Source organism: Trematomus bernacchii, unplaced genomic scaffold (assembly GCF_902827165.1).
Source record: "Trematomus bernacchii unplaced genomic scaffold, fTreBer1.1, whole genome shotgun sequence".
Classification (NCBI taxonomy): Eukaryota; Metazoa; Chordata; class Actinopteri; order Perciformes; family Nototheniidae; genus Trematomus; species Trematomus bernacchii.
In genome coordinates, this window is record NW_022987531.1 from 188,360 (window position 1) to 212,052 (window position 23,693).

The 23,693-nt window shown below is 41.9% G+C and overlaps 1 protein-coding gene across 1 annotated transcript in view; it reads right to left on the minus strand.

Annotated features, from left to right (window-relative positions):
* Positions 1-3,163: 3,163 nt before the first annotated feature.
* pdzd8 (PDZ domain containing 8) overlaps positions 3,164-23,693 on the minus strand; it is a 51,864-nt gene continuing 31,334 nt past the window's right edge. Inside the window, exons 4-5 of the mRNA XM_034122390.1 lie at positions 7,883-8,045; positions 3,164-7,782 (exon numbers count right to left, since the gene is read on the minus strand). Of these exons, the coding sequence (XP_033978281.1) occupies positions 5,420-7,782; positions 7,883-8,045 (2,526 nt within the window). The 3' untranslated portion in view covers positions 3,164-5,419. The remainder of the gene's footprint in view (positions 7,783-7,882; positions 8,046-23,693) is intronic.

Here is a 23,693-nt window from a genome sequence, read left to right on the forward strand (position 1 = left end):
GGTAGGGCTAACCCATACAGTGGTGGGGCTCAAATCAGTATTTGCAATGTAATTACATACACGCTATATTGCCCCCCCCGACAGTGAAACGCCATGCGTGAGGTTTAGATGATTTCCCTGTCTCAATCCCAATTGAACTGTATGTAATAAAAAGGCACATTTGTCTTGTAGTAAATAAAAAGGGCGACCTGGAGCCAATCCTGCAATTTCCCCACAGGTGAAAGAGTTGACCTGCTGAAGACCCAACCCCTGCAGGGGGGTCTGGGGGGATTCTCCCCCAGGAGATTTTTTTAAATACTAACATAAAATACACATTCTGATACTCTCTTGAGAAGAAAAATAAATAAATCTATTACTACACATTTAAAAAAATAAATGCCATTTTTGTTTTGTGTTAGTTTGTTCTGAAAGCTGAACCTGCTGCTCCTCACAGAAAGAAGAGGCTGTGTGAATTACTTTACATTGTGGATAAGGGTGGATAGCCCCCATTGTTCTGTGTGTCAAAATGAAAGACAGTCCACACACCTATCAATCATCAAACCGTGGGGTCTTATTTACGTGTTGATTTCTATCAACACGTAATGTTGTATCGATGTATAGAGATGTACTACCGCAAAAGTATTCTCCGTTGGGACTTCCTGCAACAACACCACGCCGTTATCGTGATTCTGATTGGCCAGAAGACATTATCAAAGATGTTCTATTGAGAAGACGATCACTACGTGACAAAAGTTTTCAAAACCGTTTCTAGTCTTCGGTATTCTTGTTTTTGGCGTGAGAATAGTTTGGGCAGCGTGAGAGCGTGAGATTGAGAGTGAAAGCGTGTGTCACACGCCAGATGCGTGAGAGTTGGCAACCCTGATATATATATATACACAGTGCAATAATTCTTTCATGCTAAATGAAGCTCTGTTGCTTGGATATCACTAGATCCTGTTACAGCGTAATATAAAAGTACATAACGATTGATGTGTAAATTAGCATAATTACTAGCTAGCCGCTAGCTGCTAACTGCCGCCTCGTTAATATCAAATCTATCATAACAAACATTACCATGCTGTCATGAACGTGCGGTGCTGTTACGTGTACGCAAATTGACGTGCTTGATGTGAACGAGCATTTTGGGGGGCATGGTTAAAGTTGCGCATGCGCTATGAGCGCACATACGGGTACTTCTCAGGCATGCCGGGTAATCTGTGACGTTTCGCTCTCTCAAAAGTTGGGCCATTTTATCATCATGCGCGAATGAGCAACTCTCATAGGAATGAATGAGCCCCCGCCTCCCACGCTGTATCCAGTTCTTATTATACATCCATGGTCTAATCCCTTCTCTTCGTGTGGGTGTGGCCGGTCTTTTTTCTTCTTCGTGTGTGATTATTTGACAGATAAGAACCACACAACTGCATTAGCGGCCGCTGTCGCCCTCTGTCGGCCGTCAGCGCAACTTAAAAGATGACGTTAAACACATTTTTTTTAAAGGGCCGGCCGGCCGTCAACGGCCCTTGACGACCGGCCGTTCTGTGGTTCTCCAGATTCTACAGATGGCCAGTCCGCCCCGTCGCACGGCATAGTACGGTATAGTTAGGCCTTGGTAGGCCAGGCTCACTTTATGCTGCGTTTCCATTACAGTTTAGGAACTGGGGTAGTAACTATAGCAACGCAGTGTAGGCGGAGCCGTGACGTCATCTTCAATGCGAAACACAAAACCAACATCAGCCGTTAGCTGTTAGAACTCAGAGCTCACAGCTCCTCATATCTGTTCAGAAACTAGACAAAAGTTAAACAAGTACAAACCACAGACTGCCTGTGTCATGGCGAATACAGTCGCTGGTTTATTTATGTCTGTAGGCCGTTGTTGTGAGTGTGGACGGTCGGAGCATATACTGCGTTAGCTTAGCCGATCTCCATTCAGAGAACACGCATTTTAAAAGGTGTTTCGCCTGCCGTCTGTCTGCAGACTTGTCAAAGCATTAATTCATGGTTTTTACTAACCGGTATCAGTATGTTGTTACTTCGGCATAATTTAGAAATGTGTATTACAAATAAATCACGGTAAAATATGTTAATTTTGTTGTAGTTGCCAGCGATTCTCTCACTAGTTTAGCATACTCAGCCCGGTTGTTGGCCCGGAAAGAACCTCGATTTTGGAGAGCCAGAAAACTGTGAAAAAGTACCCGCTAGCCGGAACTACGCCTAGTGGAAACACAACCAAAAACGGGCCGGGCACAGCACGGCACGCTTAAACCTATAGTGGAAATGCGCCATTACAGTGTCACATACTGTATGCAGAAGTATTATTTTAAGCAACACATTAAGTTGACGAAACACTCGAGTCAAATGTAATTAAAGTCAGATCCACTCGTGTCTTAAACGGGGCAGTGATATCATAAACCTGTTAATGTACGCATTCAAACACTTTTTTTTTTACCAGCTGTATTCACCTTGCAGGTGCAGCTATGTGGCTTTTATCCTGGATAAAGTGTTTAAGTCATGGATGTTTCAAGTTTAACGTCTTCATATTTGACTAATATTATAGTTCACTTTTCATTCAGGAAGTATGACGCTGCGCTGTCAGTACGCTTCTCCATGTTTATGATTGGTCAAATGTTGTTAACCCTGCCCCTTTCATGTGAACGCGCACTCAGCTGGACAGAGAAACCCTGGCTTGAGTTAACGAGTTGATAACCAGCGTCGTAGGACCGCTTAGCGAGAGCACGTTTGTTTTGGATTAGGTAAGCCGGGTAACTCAAACATATCCAGGGTCTGTTGAACTGGATTCGTAGTACAGGCCTCTGCTCAGACTGTTGTTATGTTAATCTATATTTAGTCAATGCAATGCACAATGACAGGTCCCAATAATACAAGCAAGATATGTTGATACACATAGCATAAAGTAAGTGCACATAAAGGTCACCCGGAGTAACTGGTCCACATGCTGTACTGAGCAGATCAGTCATCAGCTAATTTGAATAGAAAACAATAGTGTTGATTTTGTGTGTAACCTTTAAGTTAGACTCCCTGTGTGTAAACCATAGACTGTATATATAAAGGTGTAAACCTGTCATTAACTCAGATGTAACAGAAGTCTGAAGGGTTGCTGTGGGTGGATGGCAGACCGTGCCTTTAGTATCCTTCTGTGAGCCGATTCAAACACAAAGCAGGATGATGGGAAATCATTTTAGCTTGTTTATTTAGGTTATGTACAATAAAGCTTCATCACATGAGCCTTTGCAAAAACAGTTTACAACATCCCTCGCACACACAAAGAGAAACAAACACCATCTCCATCTACTGAAAGCCATGATGGGCAGCCATATTGCAAGAGCAGTTTCAAAGGTTAGGCATGGGGCGGGGGTGGGCGCAGAAGCATGTGATCATGAGATCTGTGAAGGAGCACATAGTAACAGCAGCAGCAGCAAAGCAGTGCTTCTCACGTTTTCACTGGTCCACAAAGACCCTCAGGGAGCTACACCAGACAGATAGACACAGAAATCAAAGAAAGGAGAAGGAAGTCACACACGAGGGAATCATTAGCTTCATTTTCTACAAAAATATTGCACAAAAAATCTGGATATACAGAGTGACAGAGATAAACAAGAATAGCAGCCAGCAAGCCAATATCTACTGGAGCAACATATCTGCGACACAAACAGGAGTCTGGCTCTTCACCTCTCCAGGTCCCTCAGTGTGGACCAATCCGGTCAGAGTAAATCTGCCCTCTGCTGACTCACTCAGCTGGTGTTCAATGCACTTTGGGTGATGGCTTTGTATATTTTCAGTGTTAAATCTTCTTTCAGCTTGTTTTTTTAATTCATGCAAGAATATCTAAAGATGTTTTAAGATAACTGTAATCCTAGTCCTAAATGTACCGGTAACAGGCCATGCAACCCTGTCTATTGGGGCGTTAGAAAAACAATATGGAAGTTCCTCACCTCCATGCCTCACAATTCTGACACACTGATACCACCTGCTTTGATAGTTTTAGAAAGCCATTAAACTCATTCTTAGTGACTGATCTTCAACAAACTCAACTGTAATTGTGGTGGGAATATGTCACGTCAAAATAATCTTCAGAATAAAAACCAAAAGCAAAGAATCCAAAATGTTCAGTGTTTTAGAGTTTCTGTTAGATGGTACCTCCTCTCACTATTTATTCCAGTGTGTCTCTGAAGGGTAGGAGATGAACAGCAAAGCATTTTGGAGCAGAGTCACTGTAACAGGCTACATTAATGCTTGATGTTCAGCAAGGGAATGGGGAAGGCAGTTCCAAACAGCTGTAACACACACAACACGCAGAGGGCTGAACATACATTCATTTGGGCATGAACACAACTCATGAAGGCAAAGGATCTGCAATTTATCACATCATTATTTATCGAGGCATGGAAATCATCTTCATTCACAACAAATACAAATTTGTTAAGAGAATGTTCATATCATGAAAGCTCCTGGATAACATTCCTTCAGAGACTAATAATACAAAAAGATGTATTTCTCAAATTGAACCCAATCAAAGTTTTGATCAGTTATTAATGTGCCATAATTGAGTTGACAGGGTGTGCTGAACATAATGAAGCTTGGCAAGACAAAAAAAGGTTCAAAAAAGTATTCATTTTAACCCAGGACGGTAACCTCTTTACACCCACACAGGGGAGAGAAGAATATGGGAAATATAGATCAGTAAAACATGTCTGGCCAAACCAATACAAACAAATACACCAAAAGAAAGAGCAAACTATATACAATATCACAATAAATCCAAGGACAGTGGCTACTAAAATCCAAACATGTTACAGTAAAAAAAGGTGCTGAAAACAAAGATATGTGTGAGCTCTTGCAGGGTCTGAACTCTAATGACCTTTTCCACTGAGCTGGATGTCCAACGCTGCTGTCCCAGTAATATTCACACTGTTATTGACTCAAATATATTACCTTCATATGGGCTCTTTACTCACAGTAAAACAAATAATTACGTAACAATAATTCCTTCTCTATTCAAATTATTCAGACGAGTAGACCACAGAAATGTGCACATGTTCTTAAGTCCTTATTTCAAAGCTCTTACAGACAAAGAAGCAAAAGTAATTAAATGCATTACATGACAGTTTGAAGCCACAGAAAACCAGCTGGAGGATCCACATGCAGCACGAAGCTTCCCTTTAAAAACCAAGAGCATGGAGACGGCATCACGTTGTGCAAATCAAACCATCAATATATGAATTCTTGTTAGGGAGGTATTTCCATCCTTCATTTTTCACACTAAAATAAAAAAAATGTGTGAATCAAACAATGGACCCAACACATCCTATATTTAAAATGGACTGCTGAAACTCCCCCATCTCTAAAAACAAAGTGGACATATTTTGTTGAGGTGCTCTTGCCAAAGCACATGTTTCTCTTCTTTTCCTCTCTGTGTCCTTCAGTGCAGAGCCTCCACACAGATCTGCTCCTCAGTGATGTTGTCCAGCAGCTGCCCCTCCACAGGGCTGCATATGTCACTGTCATACACCTCCGTCCCCATCAGGGCCTCCTCCTCCAGCCCCACTCCCTTTGCTTTAAAGCCCTGCTGCTCTGAAGGGGAGGAGCTCTCCACTGACTCCAGGTCCTCGATGCCGGCCCGGTAGTGGATCATCAGCAGGGTGAGGGCCTGGAGCCTCTCCCCAGACTTAGCCAGGGCAGTACTGATGAGGGCCTTGCGGCGGGAATCTGTGGCCTCCCTCTCCTCCAGCAGGAGAGCGTTGTTGTGCTCCAGCTCCTGATCGATCTCCTGCTGCAGCTTGTCCAGCATCAGCTCCAGCTTCTGGGAGCGCTCTTCTGTGGGCAGCCCCCGGTACAGGTCGCGGCCTATCTCCTTGACAGCGATGAACACGCTGTCATCCAGCCCGCCTTCCCTGCGTACGAGTTTGCTGCTGCCCCCGCTGCACACAGGCTGCTTCGAGGGGCTGGCCCCGCTAGTGTAGGTCTCAGTGTCGCTGCTTTCGTTGTCTGAAGTGTTGGGGGTGTGCTTGGGTGAGGGCTCCACTGTCCCAGGCACCAAGTCAGCCACCGTCTCAACCAGCCGAGTTTTGGGCACCTGGCGGAGGTTCAGCAGGCGGGAGCTGGTGTTGATGATATGGCGGGTGAGGCCGGTGGTGGCCCGGTTGATGGTGGATTTGGCTTCAGGGTCAGCTCCGCGGCGATCAGTGGCTGCCACACAGAGGGGGTTTTCAGCGAGGCACTTGTCCTGGCACTTCTTGTGGCATACGTAGGCGCAGATCATACACTGAGAGGCGGCCTTTGTCCAAACCTTCTTCTTGCAGTATTCACACCACGTCGGGTTCTGGAACTGTGTGTCCTGGAAGTTGTGGCGAACCTCCACCAGCTGAATGGCTCCATATGCCAGGTCATCCCGCTGTGCAGTGTGGATCTGCTCCCGCTCCCTCTCTCTCAGATCCTCATCTTGGAGACTGCCCTCTCGCTCCCTCTCTATCAGCCCTCCTGGATAGTCTAGCTCCCCCTCGGCGAGGTAACAGAAGTTCAGAGTAACATCTCCGTAACACAGCTTCTCATTGAAGCCTTTGTGGGTGCTAAGACTGCGCAGCGCTGTGCGGCTGACGTTGGCCCTTGGCTCCGGAGGCCCCAGCCTGAAGGTGCTCTGGTACTCTGCTGACGATGTGGCCATAGATTCCAGGGCAACATGCTCCAGCTGGAGGCTGACGTGACCCAGGCACAATAAACTGCCCAACTTAAAGGGATCTTTGCACCACAGGGCCACATTAAGGTACTTTTGGTTGTTCTCCACCTCAAACACTACAGAGGCTTTGGGCCAGCGTGCGGTCTGGTGACGGATAAGGGTTTCTGGGGATTCCCAGAGGGAGTGGTCCTCCAGACTGTCCCGTGTGCTGCAGGAGCTTTCTGAAGCTTTGTCCTTTGCCTGGTCAGCTCTGCTGCTGCTGGTCACAGTGGGGGGGCCAGGCGGCTCATCAGTGGACTCTGCTGGTCTGGTAGGCTGCTTCACCTCAGCCTGTTTGACACAGGTCTTATCAGTGACAGCTTTGTCCTCATTGGCTCCAGTGAGAGGAGCTTTTTCTGGAGATTTTTCAGAAGCGCTGCTGCTGGAAGTCACGGTAGGAGCCACAGCAGCATTTGTAGCTGTAACAGAATCAATGCCTTCCAAAATACTGGTTTCTGAAGAGGCTGACGTCAACCTTATTTGAGGTCTTGGCGGCACTGGGGGGCGAGAAGGAGGAGGTGGGGGAGGGACAGTGGGACGTTGCAGACCTTCCACTGGATCACTATTGGTCCTTTGTGGAGAGGGCTTTGGAGATTCTTTGGGTTGGGGCTTTAGTGGCGACTGGAGACCCACCAGGTTTAGCTTGCGGTTGAGTATGGGGGATATGGAACCGAGGGGCTTGGAGGCCAGGCTGGCCACAGTCCTTTTAGGGCTTTGGTTAACGGTGAGTAAGGATTCCTCCTTTGCATCACTGGTATTTGTGGTGCTGCTGTTAGGGCCAACATTCTGGCTAAGTTTGGAGTCCACAATCAACTCTTCAAACTCAGAGTCCATGTCTTTGCTGTCTGATATGTCGGAGAGGGTGGTGATGGGAGCTGGGTCTTCTTCATACCCCCCCGGCTGAGGAATAAATCCTGTTTCCTCTAGCTGCCCAAACCCTTCCTGAAGAGTTCCAAGGCTTCCAAAAGAGTGAGCCTGGTGACGGACGGGCCTCTCATAAAGGACCACCACCCTCTCTCCGGCCTGCCTCAACAGTTTGGGCACTTGAACTGAAGATGTCACCTTGACTCCTGTAGAAAGTTCAAGAACAGGAAATACATTTTCAGTATAGCAAAGACCTGACAGTTTTTTAAAATCTTCTGATGGTTACCAAATAAAAAAATCTCAAACCTCCAATGGCGATGAGCCGATCTCCCCTCTGCAGGTCTGCCAGGGCTGCGGGGGAGTTGGGTGTGACGGTCTCGATGCTGACGTGCACTGCATCCCCCTCACTGGCAGGGACGTGTCTGAACGTCATCCCCACGCTGCCACACGCCCCCTTGATCACCTCCGTCTGATGCACACATGTAACAAGAGAACATTTACAATGAAAACCAACATGGATTTAGAGGTCAAAGGCCACAACTTATCTACTTTATGTATTGCTAGAATTGTGTACAAAAACATGATTCATTAATTATGGTCAATACAGGTGAAATATTCCTTTTCTTTCATTTTTTTTTTTTTTTTGGAGTCACATAGTATTTATGGTGCACTTTGCTCCTTTAACAGTTCCATTTTTTTAGTGACCCAAAAATATCAAACATACCGAGGTACAATAAATAAGTAAATCAACAAGCAAAAAAGATATAATAAAAATAATAAATAAATAAAACAGTAGACAGCGGGGGTTTTCAGTTTCAAGAATGAAGAAAAAAACCCAGCAGGGATTATACAAAAGCACAATTAAACTAATGCCCCGGCTCCACGGGAACCCATACGGCAAAACGCATCGGAGTAACGCAAACGCAAACGCAACCGCAAAAAACCTTCCGTCCCCACGCAATATACACCGGATTGTGTCAAGCTCCACGAGACGGCTCCGTTTACATCCAACCGCTGGAAAAGCTGCAGTACATATGCCGAACCTGTACGTGGCGCTGTAACTTCCTCCACAAAAGCAGCAACTTCCTCCACAAAAGCAGCGAAGAAGAATGGTTGTCATGGCTGCACTTCTGTTTATTCTCCGCGGTGGGGGCGGAGGGAACCGCGCAGAGTTTTTCGCCGGTCAACGTGTGTTAAAGTTTAAATCTTCCGGACAAAATTATAAAAGTGCCGGTCAAAGGTCTTCTTTGTTATTTATTGAGCTTTAAAACAAATAAATAACGACGATATAATGATATGATAATAAAATACACGGAGCCTGTCTCTTTTTCCTCTCTTCTGACAGCGTCAGTGTCTGTCTCATGCAGCAGCTGATCCAGTAATGATGACTCGACAGTAAAAATAAACATATTTATAACTAGTTTAGGTAGTTTGAGATGTAATTAAAATAGCTAAGGGTGATGATCTGACTTGAAGTGTGTGTTTTGCTCCCGCTGCATCACAGCGGGAGGAGCTGCGTGTCTCCGTCCTGTCAGATTAGACTTCACTCGCGTTTATGTCCATATCGAGATAAAGATAAATAATCTGAATTCAGTGTGCAGTGTACTTTTGCGGGGGTGAGCAGCAGAGGCGGGGCTATTGCGTCGTCATTATCAGAAACGGATGACCGTATAGGCGACCCCACGGCCCCGTTGGAACCCCCAGAGCGCTCCGTTCCCAGATCTATCCACCTTTGGACCCGTTGTCGTTTGCGGGGTCTGTTTCTACGTTTCTGTTACGGCGCCGTGCAGCTTAGAGGGCTATACGCATGAGAAATATGCGGATTCAACCCGTTTTCGTCCCCGTGGAGCCTAGGCCTAAAAGGAATGGTCGTCTAAAATACATCGCTTCCACAATTTTCAAGTTTCTTCAAATTGGTTTTCCTGAAGTTTCAGGGAAAAGGTATTTCCATTGACAATATGTTGTTTATTATGTCCATGATAAATGAGCCATTTCCTTGCAATTGCTTTTCTTGCAGCTACTCTCAGTATTCCAAATAGGCGTTTAGTTTTGGAGTTAGGGTGTATAGAATGTAGGGCTGTGCGATTATGGCAAAAATCATAATCACAATTATTTTGGTCAATAATTGACATCACGATTATTAAATACGATTATTCATTGACTTTGAAAACATCAATTTATTGAACTTTAAAAAAAATACAAATAATAATTTGAACAGTATCTTATAACATGATTACCCTGAACGTATAATTCAAGTGAAAAACCAATAAATAAAATAAATTATACATTTATATTTACATTTAAATCAATAATATCAAAATAATAAATACCAATAAACAAGATCAACAAATATTTTGGAGCGCACTTCAACAAGCTAATAAACATATATAAATATGATAAATACAAATAAATGAGATCAAATATGTTGCAGTGCACTGTCACAACCTAGCAAAGCAAAATAATCGTTTTTTCCGATTATGTTGTTTTCGTAATTGTGGCAGGCCAAAATCGTAATTGCGATTAAAATACGATTAATTGCACAGCCCTAATAGAATGTAGAAAAAGCAATGTCTCAATTGAAGGTGTCAAACTTTGGCCAAAAAGTAGTTATCCATGGACATGCCCAGAATAAGTCACACTTCCTGGGAGAGCTTGAATGATGGGCCGAATGGATTCCTTTTTCACTACAAAGTCTGCACTTTTGATATAATATTTCCAACTTTCATATCTCAACATTATTGTCTTTCCCTATAGTTACATTAGATATTAAGAGAATTGTATGAATTTTATATTTCTTCATGTTAAAAGTCTAAAACTAGCAACTAACAACAGATACTGCTCATTTGTCAGGTTATGTAAAAAAATAAGAATGAGAATAAATAGTAAGTTGAAAAATGCTTCATTACTGACATCGGCCTCCAGCACTTCAACATGAAACTCAAACTGAAAGTGGTATTGTATGGCAGAGGAGAAAGCTGCAATGAAACCCCCCCCCGCGCTCTAATAACAGCCACTTCTTACAGCTCAAGGCACATATAACACACCTGTTGTGACGCGGAGGTCACCTGTTCTAAGCATGACAGGTCGTATATAAAAGCTAAGTGTGTGTCTCCTATAGTGATGAGCATCAGTGAATTTGAGTGAAACCCATGTGATTTCCACTTTGATTGCAAGATATTTTCAGCTTTCCAAACACATGTATGGTAGGATATGTTCTGGAATAGAGAAAGGGCTAAATGAGGTGGAGAAGGGGGAGGCAGAGGAGGGTGGTACAGGTGTCCTGGTTTAAAAAGAGAAAAGAGGGGCCGGCATGATGTGGGTAGACGGAGACGAATGACTGTAATTTCCCCTCCTGTCATTTGTTACTGTTCTGGGTGAAGGCAGTGATTGAATTAGAGCTGGCCATCCAATAAGCAGATAATGTATACAAGCTGAAACAAGGGGGGGGGGGGGGGCAGATTCACTGAAGGCTAAGGGGAAGTCCTGATCCATCCTCATGTTAGCCTAATTAGTAGCACAGCCCTTTCTTTTAGTATGAAGTACACAGCAGGAAGCATACACCATTCTGCAGTGTTACCAGACTCAAGCCATCTGGAAATAAATGGAATCTTGAAATCATGACAAATGCTGGAAAAATGTAGCTTGGCAAGACAAAAAAAGTGTTTTAAAAGTATTTATTATAACCCGGAAACTATATACAAGATCACAATTACTCCAAAGGGATTTGTGGACAAAGACAGTCACTGCTGAATTTTGTTTTAATGTATGGTGTCCTTGGGTGTTATGAAAGTCACCTTGAAATAAAATGTATTATTATAAACCATAAATGGTAAAATTACAGATTTTGTCAATGGAATCTGGCTGCTTCAGTGAGAGCATAGATAGCTGGACTGACTGCTGCTGCCCTTATCTACAGCAGAGCAAAGCCTACAGTCCATGCTGGTTCTCCTGTGTACTGTAGATAATACACTGTCTATGGATAAGTACCTCACACAACCCCACTTCAAAACAGCTGAACTATCCCTTTAAGTTCTCTGAGGTTTAATCTGATCTGGCCATGTTACCGCTCTTCCATGAAGACGCTAACAACATTGCAGAGGGGGGGTTGCTGGGGGGGGGGGGAGTGTGCAGGCTATAGGCCTCTTCAGCTTCACATCACACAATGATCATTACTGAGGCAGGTGGGTTCTGCTGGAAAAACACTCAGGATCTGGCTGCGTACGACAACAGGAGATGCAAAATCAATTTGACATTAACAGGATATTGAAGTGGAATAGCACATAATCATTTATCCTCATATTGCAGCTGATTGAGTCAATCTCACAGAGTTATTCACCCTGTGCTGCATCACTTCTGATCACAATTCGGTTGGCAAATGTATTACGCTATACAGTTGAATGTATATTTAACATATGTATTTAAACCCATTACGTTAACCCCACATAACTGCCTTGCTAGTACTCCGTCAGAGAAAGCATGGCGCCCACACTGTCACTTTCTGCCCTCCCTGATGGAATATAATCTCTTTCTTAGAAAACAGAACAGAAAGGTTGACAATTGAATGATATAACCAGGATATCAAAGTTACTCAACAAAAACAGGTTAAACAGATCACAGTGTAAAGTGAACCATAATGTCTTCAGATGTAATTAAGAAGCAACACTGTTCCTGTGCAGCAGGGAAGATCTTTATTCAATGCTACAACCATTAAAAGAGAAAGTAGCATGTGTATGCATTTGGTTTCAGTAGCAGGCATAGATCACAGGTGCTCGGTAAAGATGTGCCTTACTCTGCTAATGACAGCTCCACTGATTTAAACATAAAAATGTAATGATTTTAGACAGGGGTCTCCAACATGTCAGCTCGCGAGCCCTCAATAAGTAGCTTGCCAAGCAAATCCAAAATGTAAAAAATACACACAAAAAAAAAGGAAATGTAATTAAAAGAATCTACCCTATGCATAAACGAAATCTCAATCATCTACTTACTACAACTCTATATCTATCTAACACCCCTCCTCCCCCCACCCCCACAATGAATATCGACCAATCACGTTCTTGCTTGATTTGCGGGACCAGCGTTGCAGTCTGGAAGAAAAGCAATGTGGAGCGGCAGCTCCCCGCTTCATAAGGAGTTTAACCTTTCCTTCTGGCAGAATCTACACAACACATCAGCCCCATTGAACAGCCTAGTGGTGCCAGCCTATACAGCACATGAGGGCCAGAGTTTTACTCTGTGTGTGTTGCAACTTGCATATATATTTATTGCACTTGACGCACACACACGCATGGCGTAATTTCCACTGGGGACAGGGGGACATATCCCCCCCCACTTTTCGAAATCCCGTTTGTGTTCCCCCCACTTTACAAATATGTTTATTTTATTTTTTTAACGCAAGCCGTCATCGCCACGGAGGAGCACACAGCCTCTGTGAGAGAGAGAGAGAGAGCGAGAGAGAACTAGAGAGAGCAAGCACCAGTTACGGGGATTTTTGTTGTTAGCATCTGGTGTGCTAGCTCAGAGCTAACGGATATTAGAAGCTGTTTTTACAACAAGGAGAGGGAGAGCTCTCTCCTGTCAGACTGAGAGGCTGATAACTACAGCTCAGGGGCCTCATTTATAAAGGGATATACGCTCAAAAAATGGCGTACGCCAGTTTCTACGCAATGTTTGCGATTTATAAAATACTAACTTGACGGGAAAATGTGCGGTCCTCCACGCAAACTCTAACCCATGCGTACGCACTAAGCACAACAACGGGAGAGACGAGAAACTGCGACACCGTTGGCAGAAGGAAGAATGGAGAGAAATATGTGGAAATAATACCATAAATAAAATGTTACCTCTCATTTATCAAATATGAAGAATTCATTTTCAAACATTGATTAAAGCCAATCTTAAAATGATTAAACAAACGCCTGTTTGAGACTCCTCAGTGCACACAAAAACATAACTTGGAGAAATAAATAAATACAGATATGCTATTTAAAACCACCTCGAATATGTTGTGTTAATGTTATGAAATGTTTTCTCATAAATGATGCGGTAAGCAGGAGGACAGAATTACGTCTAAACTGACGCCGTTTTGCATTTCTATAGGTTGTAGATACGAGCATGGTTTTATATACTATCACGTTTAATCGTGTTTTATGCCGTTTGCCAAGACTTGATAAGTCGCTCGTAAAACACAGGAGGTATGGAAACTAAGAACACCATATGTGGTCAATTGTACAGCTAATATAACACAACACATTAGTTGTATTTCCTTTAACTGGTGAATTATGGATATATAGTTGCTGATCGACAGCTGGAACACAAACCACCAAATACAACAACATAATTCAGATCCAGTCGTCATGACTCCACTCCGGAGGGATTCCCCCATCATTTCTAAGAGTTTCTCAGAGTGTTTGGATAGTTAACTTTAGTCTAAATGACCTCAGTGTGTCAAATTATTTGGTCATCTATGTAAACAAATATTTCCAATGCACACCTTTATCTATTTATTATAGTTGTAAAAAATAAAGTAAGAAATCATTCCAATGTGTACTATAGGACAGTACAAAATAAACAATACAGTATAAAAGGGGAGTGATTAATAAAATATGCATAAAGAAAAATAAAGAATGCTAACTAGGTAACATAAGATAAGAATAAACCAGTACAACTGACCCTTTTCACCATCTCTGCAGACCTTTCTGCCACAATGGCAGAACAGATATTTAAAATACCAAGCAGGTGTGCGATGTAAAGCAGCCGCCGAGTGTATAATAACCCGGGTTGCGTTCGAATACTCCAAAAAATCAGCTCCTAAATTCTAACCCTATCGTCTATTCCTTGACCTCGGAGTGAAACGTCATGGGGTTAAGGGATAGTGGATAGGAGAATTCAAAAGGATTTAGGAGAAGAGACTGCGGCACTTTAGAGAATCCGACTGCACTTTCACTATCCGACGTGTTTATGATGCGCCAGCAGAGGTCATAAATGTGCGCCTGCTGCTGTGGGGAAACTATGGAAACTACAGTTTTCTATACAGCGGACTACAACATGGATGTTTAATAAGAACGAGGGACTACTGTAAACTCATCTAGAGACTCTGCACCGTGCTCTGATGCTGTTGTTTTATGCTTTATGAACGGGGACAACAGAGAAACATATTCTTCATGACCAAAGTTGAAATTGAAATAAAAAAGGAAAGTGAAACTTATGCTCATCACCCTCTCCCTCCGGTCCACATTAATACAAATGATCCCAATACGTATGATTGTATGAAAAGATCTTAAAATCAATACAAATGTATTTATTATAAACGTTAGTCCTTAACATCGATCACTGTGTATATCACCATTCAAACATCTTTTAAAAGTTGAACAAACCCCACACAGCTCAGTAAAGACTGTGAAATGTTGACTTTATTTGATCATTTCAGTAAAAACTAACGTTCATATTTCTCTTTTTGATTATAATACTGATGAACGTTCAAAACAAAGCACTTTGGCAACTTACCACATACGTTTTAAAATGCTTAATAAGCACCGTAACTTTCATGATATCATTTCTCGTTCATAATCGGTTGTTTCCGTGAACGGCCGACTGTTGTGTGACGGCAAATGCTGCGGCTGCAAGGCATTGTGGGGCAGCATTTTCTCCTCTCCTTTCGGTTAGGGAGGTCCAGTGGTTCCTAGGCTAAAGGAGGTTATAAAGGAAGTTTGAAACCTCCTTTCCTTTTAATTTAGAGAATTCGAACGGCACTTATCATGGCTGCCACTGAGGGACTTCCGGGTCATTTCACTCCGTTAGGAAGGTTCCTAAGCTAAATGGACTATTCGAATGCAACCCCAGAATCTCCATGGCGGTCTTCCCACTTCATTCATGTTTGATTGCATTGCAAAATTGTTAAAGTCTTATGTATTGTTAAAATATGTTCACATTTACTTGTTGTTTTGTGCCTTCATTCAGTTGGATTTGGACAATAAAGCAATTATCCATTTGAGTGATGTTTCATTATTTCTACATACAATTTCAAACATATGCTGCTTTTTTACATTAAAGGGGACCTATCATGCAAAATGCACTTTTGTACGTCTTTTATACATGAATATGTGTCCCCGGTGTTCCAGGGAACTCACCAAGTGTCAGAAAACACAACCCTCTCTATTTTCCTCCACATCCAAATCTCTAAAAAAGGGGCTGCAACGGATCTGATAAAAACTGATCCAGATTTGAACACTGTCCTGACGTCAGGACAGTGGCGCTACGGCTATTGGGCCAACTCTCCACCTATCAGGGGAATGTGGGGTTGGGCCATTGCCGCTCAAAAGCGCTGGAGACGCTGTAGTACATATGCCAGGCCTGTAAGTGGCGCTGTAGTCTGCCACAAAAGCAGCGAAGAAGACTTCCCGCGCATGGTTACCCTTCTGTTTATTCTCCGCTGTGGCTTTTTTTCTCCCTCCCCGAGGCAAGCGTTTGCTCCTGCTGCTGTAATTCAATGCAATCCCTCCCCGTCGAGGCAAGCACTGTAATTCTCTCTGGTTAGTCCACCAGCAGATGACAAACACCCACCTCTCCGCCTCTTCCAAGGAACGAGGGGACCGCGCGGCAGAGTTTCAGTTAGGTTTTCTTTCGCCGGTCAAGATGTCCGTTAAAGTTTAAATCTTCCGGACAAAATTAGAAAAGTGCCGGTCAAAGGTCTTCTTTGTTATTTATTGAGCTTTAAAACAAATGAATAACGACTCTATAGGCCTATAATAATATAATAAAACACGGAGGACGGAGATCTATTTTTCTCCCCCTCTTGACTTGATCAGAGCACGCTCCCCTCTCCTGCAGGGGGGCGTGGTCAGCTGCAGCTCACAGAATCAGCCCCCTGCAAAAACAGGGCTGGAGAACAGCAAATGGAGCGAAATGAGGCATGGCTAAAATGCATGATCTGTTTGGTATTTTGAAAACAGAAACGTATAAATATACCTTATATAGGTATGGCCCTACAATATATCATTTAAATATAGCATGATAGGTGTCCTTTAAATAAGAAATTGAATTGTTCTATTTTCTTTTTGGACTCTGGTAAATTGTGATATTGAATGTGTTTTTAGTAATACAAATGATATTATTCTATAAATGAAAGCACTCTGGACTCTCAGACTAGAAAGCACTATTTATGCAGGCATTTACCATTAAATAAGTAGAAAAATAAAATGGGGCCATATTGTCAAGATGGTCATTTGGATCCTTACAATGTTGTGTTGTATTTTGAAAAACATGGAGGAAAATATAAAGGAAATAAAGAAATAAGAATAATTTTCAAACCAAACAACAAATCAGTCTGATGCCTGAGAATCCTCCCAAGCAGAGCAGTGAGTGTTCTTATTAGTCGACGACATAGTCCTCCGGCGCGTGGCCCACGGCAGGCGGTGCCTTCAGGTCCTGTACCAGTGCTTAGTGGGTCATCTTCTGCTCCAATACGGACACACACACGTTCAGGGCACTGACATGTTGCCCTTTGTGTAAGAAGTGCTGAAAGGTGAGTAGGTGCTGAACATCTCTAATTGGATGGGCAACGTAGCTGTGTGTATACAGCTGCCACACAATGTGCTGCCTTCAATAGATTCACAAAAGCAAGCACACAAGCCCTTTCTTCTGAAGTGCAAATAGTGGCAATCTCCCTTTAACACACTTACACCCCCAATATATGCACAGTCACAGACACTCATATGTGCCTAATTATGTCAGTGCACACAGCTCCATTGATAACACTACAGCTCTGCAGCAGTGTGTTAACGATATACACCTGGATATCCTTTGCTTTCTGATTACATTTATTGTCCCAATGTAATTACTATAATAAACCTAAGGAACATTTATAGATTAAAAACCTGGTTTTATACTCATGATTTTGGCGTTCAATTCACAAGACCCAGACAACAAAGTCTGTTTCAGAAATGTCAATGAAGCTGCATTTAACAGACTGTAAAACACTGTGTGTACTGTAAGCGTAGGAAGAAGCTGTGCCCAGGAAATCATGCAGAGCAACACAGGCTAACTGAGACAGAGCTGAGGAACAGGACAAGATGTCCTAAAGCTACATACTTAAATCACAAAAATAAACCTTGAATCAAGAAATATAAATCAGTGTGCCTACATGAGGAATCATGCTAGAGTTAGTCCAGTGACTAACGCCAGATTAAATACATTTTTATTTGTATTACATTTGTATCTTTTGAACATTTTTTACTTGTGTAATGCTTGACACTGCTGCTGCAACAAAATCATTTCCGATTCTGGGATAAATAAAGTATATATCTATCTATTTATCTAAACCAGATGAGGGTTATCTATAACCCTGTTATATGAAACTGGTTGTATGGGTGATAAAGTTCATTAAATAGTTCACTGTGATGATTCAGTTTGGCAGGGAAACACAGTTCTATAAAAGAGTGAGATATGACTCCCTTCTCCCCTGAGTCTCCTGACAGAAAGTGTGTGTGGAGCCTCCTCTCCGGGTGAACACTCACTAACCTTGTTAACATCGACTAAAACAACAAGCAGCTCTTGGTTCATTGTCTCTGAGCAGAAAAGACAAACAAAGAACGCACCAGCCCTGAACTGGCCACATGTAAATGGAGCAATTCTAGATCCATTTCAGCAAATCCAGCCTCTCTTTTATCTACACTGCCACGGAGAACAATGGCAGCTATCACTGCTTTAAAGTTATCTCTTCTACCTCCAGGAGCGAACCCAGGCCTCCTTTGATCCCTGAACAAAAACTCACTGCCATAAAAGACGTGCATTACACTTTCTGTTGTACTCTGACGTATCATGTCACAAAAGGGGATATCGCACACACAAATCATCTTGATAAAACAGAAGCTCTACTCTCTGCGGAAACAAAATGAACATAATAGGGAAACAGATCAAACAAGCTATAGCTGTTGTCTCACATTTGGGAGCTGTTTAAAGACGTAAGCATAGCAGGCAGATTGTAGATTTAAGCAATGCAAATGTATGTCTAAAATAATGACATTGATTTAACACGGTCATATTTTTAATGAAATATATTTACTCACTGAACTTCTCATCACTTAAATTCAATTCATATAGCTTTTGTTGGTCTGATATAACACTTCATGTTACCCAAGCAAGTTTTGGAAAGTAAATATGAATAACATTTGATTAACATCAATGAAAAAAATTACATAAGGTCGTTACCTACATTAAACAAACCTTTGTCTTTTTTACTTTGTGTAAACCAAGCTTTATGAGCTGTCTACATCCAAGTGATAGACTGTCTGACAGTGCTAACCAGAGCCTGCTTGCATAACAAACAAATAAAGCCATAAACTCACTAATCTGAGCAGAGATCCAACAGACAAATAGTACTTTCATATTTGGCTTGGGAACCAGGAAATGTAACTAACTGAAAGGCAGAACTAAGTGAAACCTATTCTATTATGTATGCAATAGATAGCAGGGTTTCCCACACATAGACCTTACTTGGGCGGGCCGCCCAGGTATATTAACGGCCGCCAAAGTATATTTCGCGACCCATTTAGGCCATTTCGTCTTTTTTTCTTTTTATCTGTGAGCACGACGCCATCTGCGATCGATTAACTAGTGGACAATGATCCCTCGCTCTACGCCTCCTGTACCTGTTCGCTCTGCTATCGCGTGAAGGGTCTGCTAACAAGCGACCAACAGAAAGGGAGACCTTACGAGAAACAGAGAAGACAACGTAAACATTGTTTTTTCCGAGCCGTGTGTGTGCATCAGAGCGGCATCAGAGTGCTTTCAGGTGCTGGAGCAGGAGATACGATGCTCCTTTATTCTAAACCTTCATCCCCTCTGCTATTATCCATCAGTTAGTCTGTCCGTCATTCCATATCAGTAACAAAGTATACTATTCAGGGTTCATACACTTTTTCACCAATGATTTTCAATGACTTTTCCATGACCTTTACCTAATTTTCCATGACCAAAAAAATTACTCTTTCTCCGCGGTACCACTGAAAATGGTTTATTTTAACATGGAACAGGAAAATAAGGTCTGCATATGAAACATGTTGTCCCTATCTAAAACAAATCCAATAGGCTTACTAGCTTCTACACGCTAAAGCAACTCAAATCTCTCACCAGCAAAACACCAGTCAGTTAAATGCCATTTTATGTTTCATTACTATACTATACAGTATGTATTATCATTATAGTATTACTATTTCGGCGATTAGCTAAAATATAAATTATATTTGATGCAACTTTAGTTACATTTCCATGACATTTCCAAAACTTTGGGAAAAATATTGTTTTCCATAACTTTTCCAGGGCCTGGAATTTGCATTTTGAATTTCCATGACTTTTCCAGGTTTTTAATGACCGTAAGAACCCTGACTATTGCTAGCTGAAGAGCATGACGAAAAGGAGCTTCTGTCTACTAAATTCACAACCAATTCCTAACACTATTTTTTGTTTGGTGCGTCCACTAATCAGAAACAGCTCTGACACAAATCACAAATGACGAGTGAATGTGAACTGGCTTGCGGGGATCTTTCCACAAACTGTCATGTTCACGGCACTTTCTATATTAAGATGACTACTGTTGTCTATCACAACAGCTGTACTTGTAAACAGGCTTGGGGAGTAATGGATAACATTTAAAGAGATTACATAAGGTAACCATTTGAGAACAATTATATAAAAAAAGTAATCAGATTAGTTACATAAATAAAAAATAGAGATTACTAGCAGGATGACAGTGTTATAATACATTTTGAAATAAAGATTGATATATGATATGTAGAAGTAAGAAATGAATTTTCTTCCTGGCTGACAATTAGGCTAATTTCATTCTTCTTAATTTTAAATACATTTCTTTTTTAAGGCAGTAAGTGGGCACCTGATTTATTCAACAAAAATACAGTCTATGCTTTTGATTAATGTATGAAGCTCAAACAGCCTTTGTAAACGTTACTGCACTACATTTTTTATATGAAATATCTTGGTTTCTTATTTTCTAACGTTACATTGTTACCTACACTTAAGTAAAAAACATCTTATTGTTATTTATTATCTCTTGTTTTTATTTGCAATGCATTTGATATTGAGGTAATCCAAAAGTAACAGAAATTAATCAGGATACATTACCTTTACATTTGGATATTCAGATGAGGTTATTGATTACATGTTTAGACATTAACTAGTTATTGTAACGGATTACGTTTTTAAAGCAACCCTCCTACCCGCTTGTAAACATCACTGTTTCAGCAGAATGCTTGGACTGGCCTCCATGCAGAAATCATGGGAGGGTTATGTGTTTCTGACAGCCGTCTGCAGGGGGGGGGGGGGGGGCTGCAGGCTGCTCGTACAGCCATCTTTCCGGAGAGCTCTGATGGAGCAGCAGCTCCTGTTGCTTGGCTGAACATCCCTCTGCTCCCCACAGGTCTGGGAGGGTGTGTGAGACACAGGAGTGGGGGGTTGAGCAAATCCTTTTCCCTGTCACTGCGCTGCTTGGTAATTTAATCTAATACCACATGTCAGATCGATTTGTGTATGGTTATAGGGTACAAGTCGCTGCGAGGCAAGTGCGCAGCAATTCCCTGCCACATCCAATTAGCAGCCAGGGTGGTGATGTTGGGGGGAGGGAGGGCAGGGGGAGGGAGGGCGGGGGGGTGTGCATGGCCGGTAGCTGCCCAGGTGTTTACGTGGGTACTTATTAAGCTGGTTAACAGTGACGCTGATGTTCTGCGTGCGTGTTCTCAAACACAGTATCACAGACGTGTGTTAAATCACAGCATGAAGTCTGCACCCAAACATTTCAGATCTCTCCTTTGGAACTATCCTATTCACGGCAGGGACAAAAACACATCATCTTTCCATGGAATATGACTTTATAAGAGCAGTGCCTGAGCCAGTATCATCTTGGATCTCTGTCCATGCATCAGTCATTTCTTCAAAGTGACTCAAAAGGTCAGATTGAAAAAGATATTTCATAGTGAACGATATGCCAATATTAAACGGAGCTTTTAAAGCAAAACTAATGCATTACCAATAAATACTAAATGTTGTCAAATACAACAATTTAACGCAACTGTTGAATGAAGCTTACCCAGTTGCAATATTCTATCCAAATATAGATAAAGATAGTATTGTTGGTTTACCAGTTACAGATAACAATTCATTTCTCACAGATGCTCGTTTCTCCATTTATGATTTCACAACTATTGACCACCTCCACCCACCCTACCCTGCTTTGGTGTATTCACAATTATCCATAGAATTTCAATACAGAAAACACAAACCCTGAACACAACACATGGAATAATGGGATGGTATCAGTGACTAACTCACAACCTTATTCTGTAGGAAAAAAGATGGATGTACGCTGTAGCAGTGAGTTGCCGATGTTGAGTCAAATTAACGTGAAGTTTAGTTTAACACTTGTGTTTGTTGTGTGGCTCAATCTGAATTTTCAAGTTGCCTTTTTATCATAGGAAGCAGCTCTCAAAAGCATTAAGAACAAAGGAGTTGTTATGGAGACAGAGGCAAACAAAAAGGTGCTTTGCCTAATTTGCACTTGTATGGACAGCAGCAGTGGCTCTGTTGCCCACACGCTCCTTTCTGTAGCTGGCTTTGTCCCGATATCAAAAAATATCAATCTGCCATTACTGTTACATCGTCTTAGTTTAATAAATGACAACTACATTCTAAACCACTACCCCTGGTTCAGAAAGAAGCAACACACCACTTCCCCCGTTATCAAGTTGGCATTTCAGTGTTTCCTCGCCTTTGAACACCAGCGCTTGTCTGTCATGCAAACACTCATCCTATCTCCCTCTTCAGGGAGCAGCTTTTACCTAGAGAGTGCCATTCTGCTTCTGGGAACATACATCTGAACACCTGATCACTTAACATTTACTTATCATTCATTTCATCGATTAACTTTCATCAATCATAAATATTGGGTTGTACATTTGATTAAGGCCTTGTGATGTCCTCCACAGTAGGACATTTCACACTTTCATTGAATTCAATTTGTTACATCTTTGGTGTTCCCAGTCAAAAAAGACCGGCATAGGAATGGGTAACCTTAGATTATGTCCATCAGATAGTACACACACACAAATCAACAAAATGTTAATCTTGGACTATATTTTCAGTGTCTATTCTTTGTATATTCACTGCAGTTATTCATGTAAACCAGTTTTCCGAGACATTGTTTATAGCTTAAAAGGGTGTTTAATAAAATGAGGGGATGATTCATGTTTTTTTTGTTCATGAGAGCAGTTAAAACAAACTAAGAAATGAACAACAAAGAAAGGGGGGAGGAACGAACACGACAGGGGGGTTACGACCCTTTAACAAAATTATAAGCTATTTAAAACACACACAACCTCGTCCCTTCGAGTTGGGGAGGAAGCACCCGACAAAAATAAATGCTTTTATTCCATTTGTCTCTGCTGCAGCACAATACATCTTACATAATATAATTGTTGTTAAGGAGAAGTACAAAGAGCACATGTACTCAGTGGTTACCATCACTCTAAATAACAGTGACATAGCAGAAGAAAAACAGACGAGCCTACGTCACGTCAGCTGTCAGATCCTGGCTGATGAAAAGAAAGGCCATTCAGACCGAGTTCCTCCATCAGTTACTCCAGGATTACACAGAGCTGTTAAATCAACATCAACTTCTGTTTGCATTACACTGCAGGATCTTTTCCAACGCACTCAATCAAAATGTCAAACATCAGTCATGGTGCATGTGATGCGCAAATATTAGGCAGCGCTTCATTTTGACTTTTGCATTTGATACCAAGTTTCCAGGAAGGATATAGGTAGGTCAAATAAAGGCAGTGGTTCCAATAACAATAAATCACCAGCATAACCTAGTCTGATCGAGAAGTGCCGATTGCAAATGTTTCTGAACAGGCAAACATTTGGGATTTGACCACAGGCAAACAGAGTTCAACTTATTATTGAGAATGACATTTCCAATAATAAATAAATAACTGTTATTATTTACTTGGCATTATATGGAGCATTTCTCTAGGGAAGTTCCTATTTTCTATAATATTTGTTAAGTATATGTAGTTATTTTCAGGAAACCATTATGATAATGTTAATA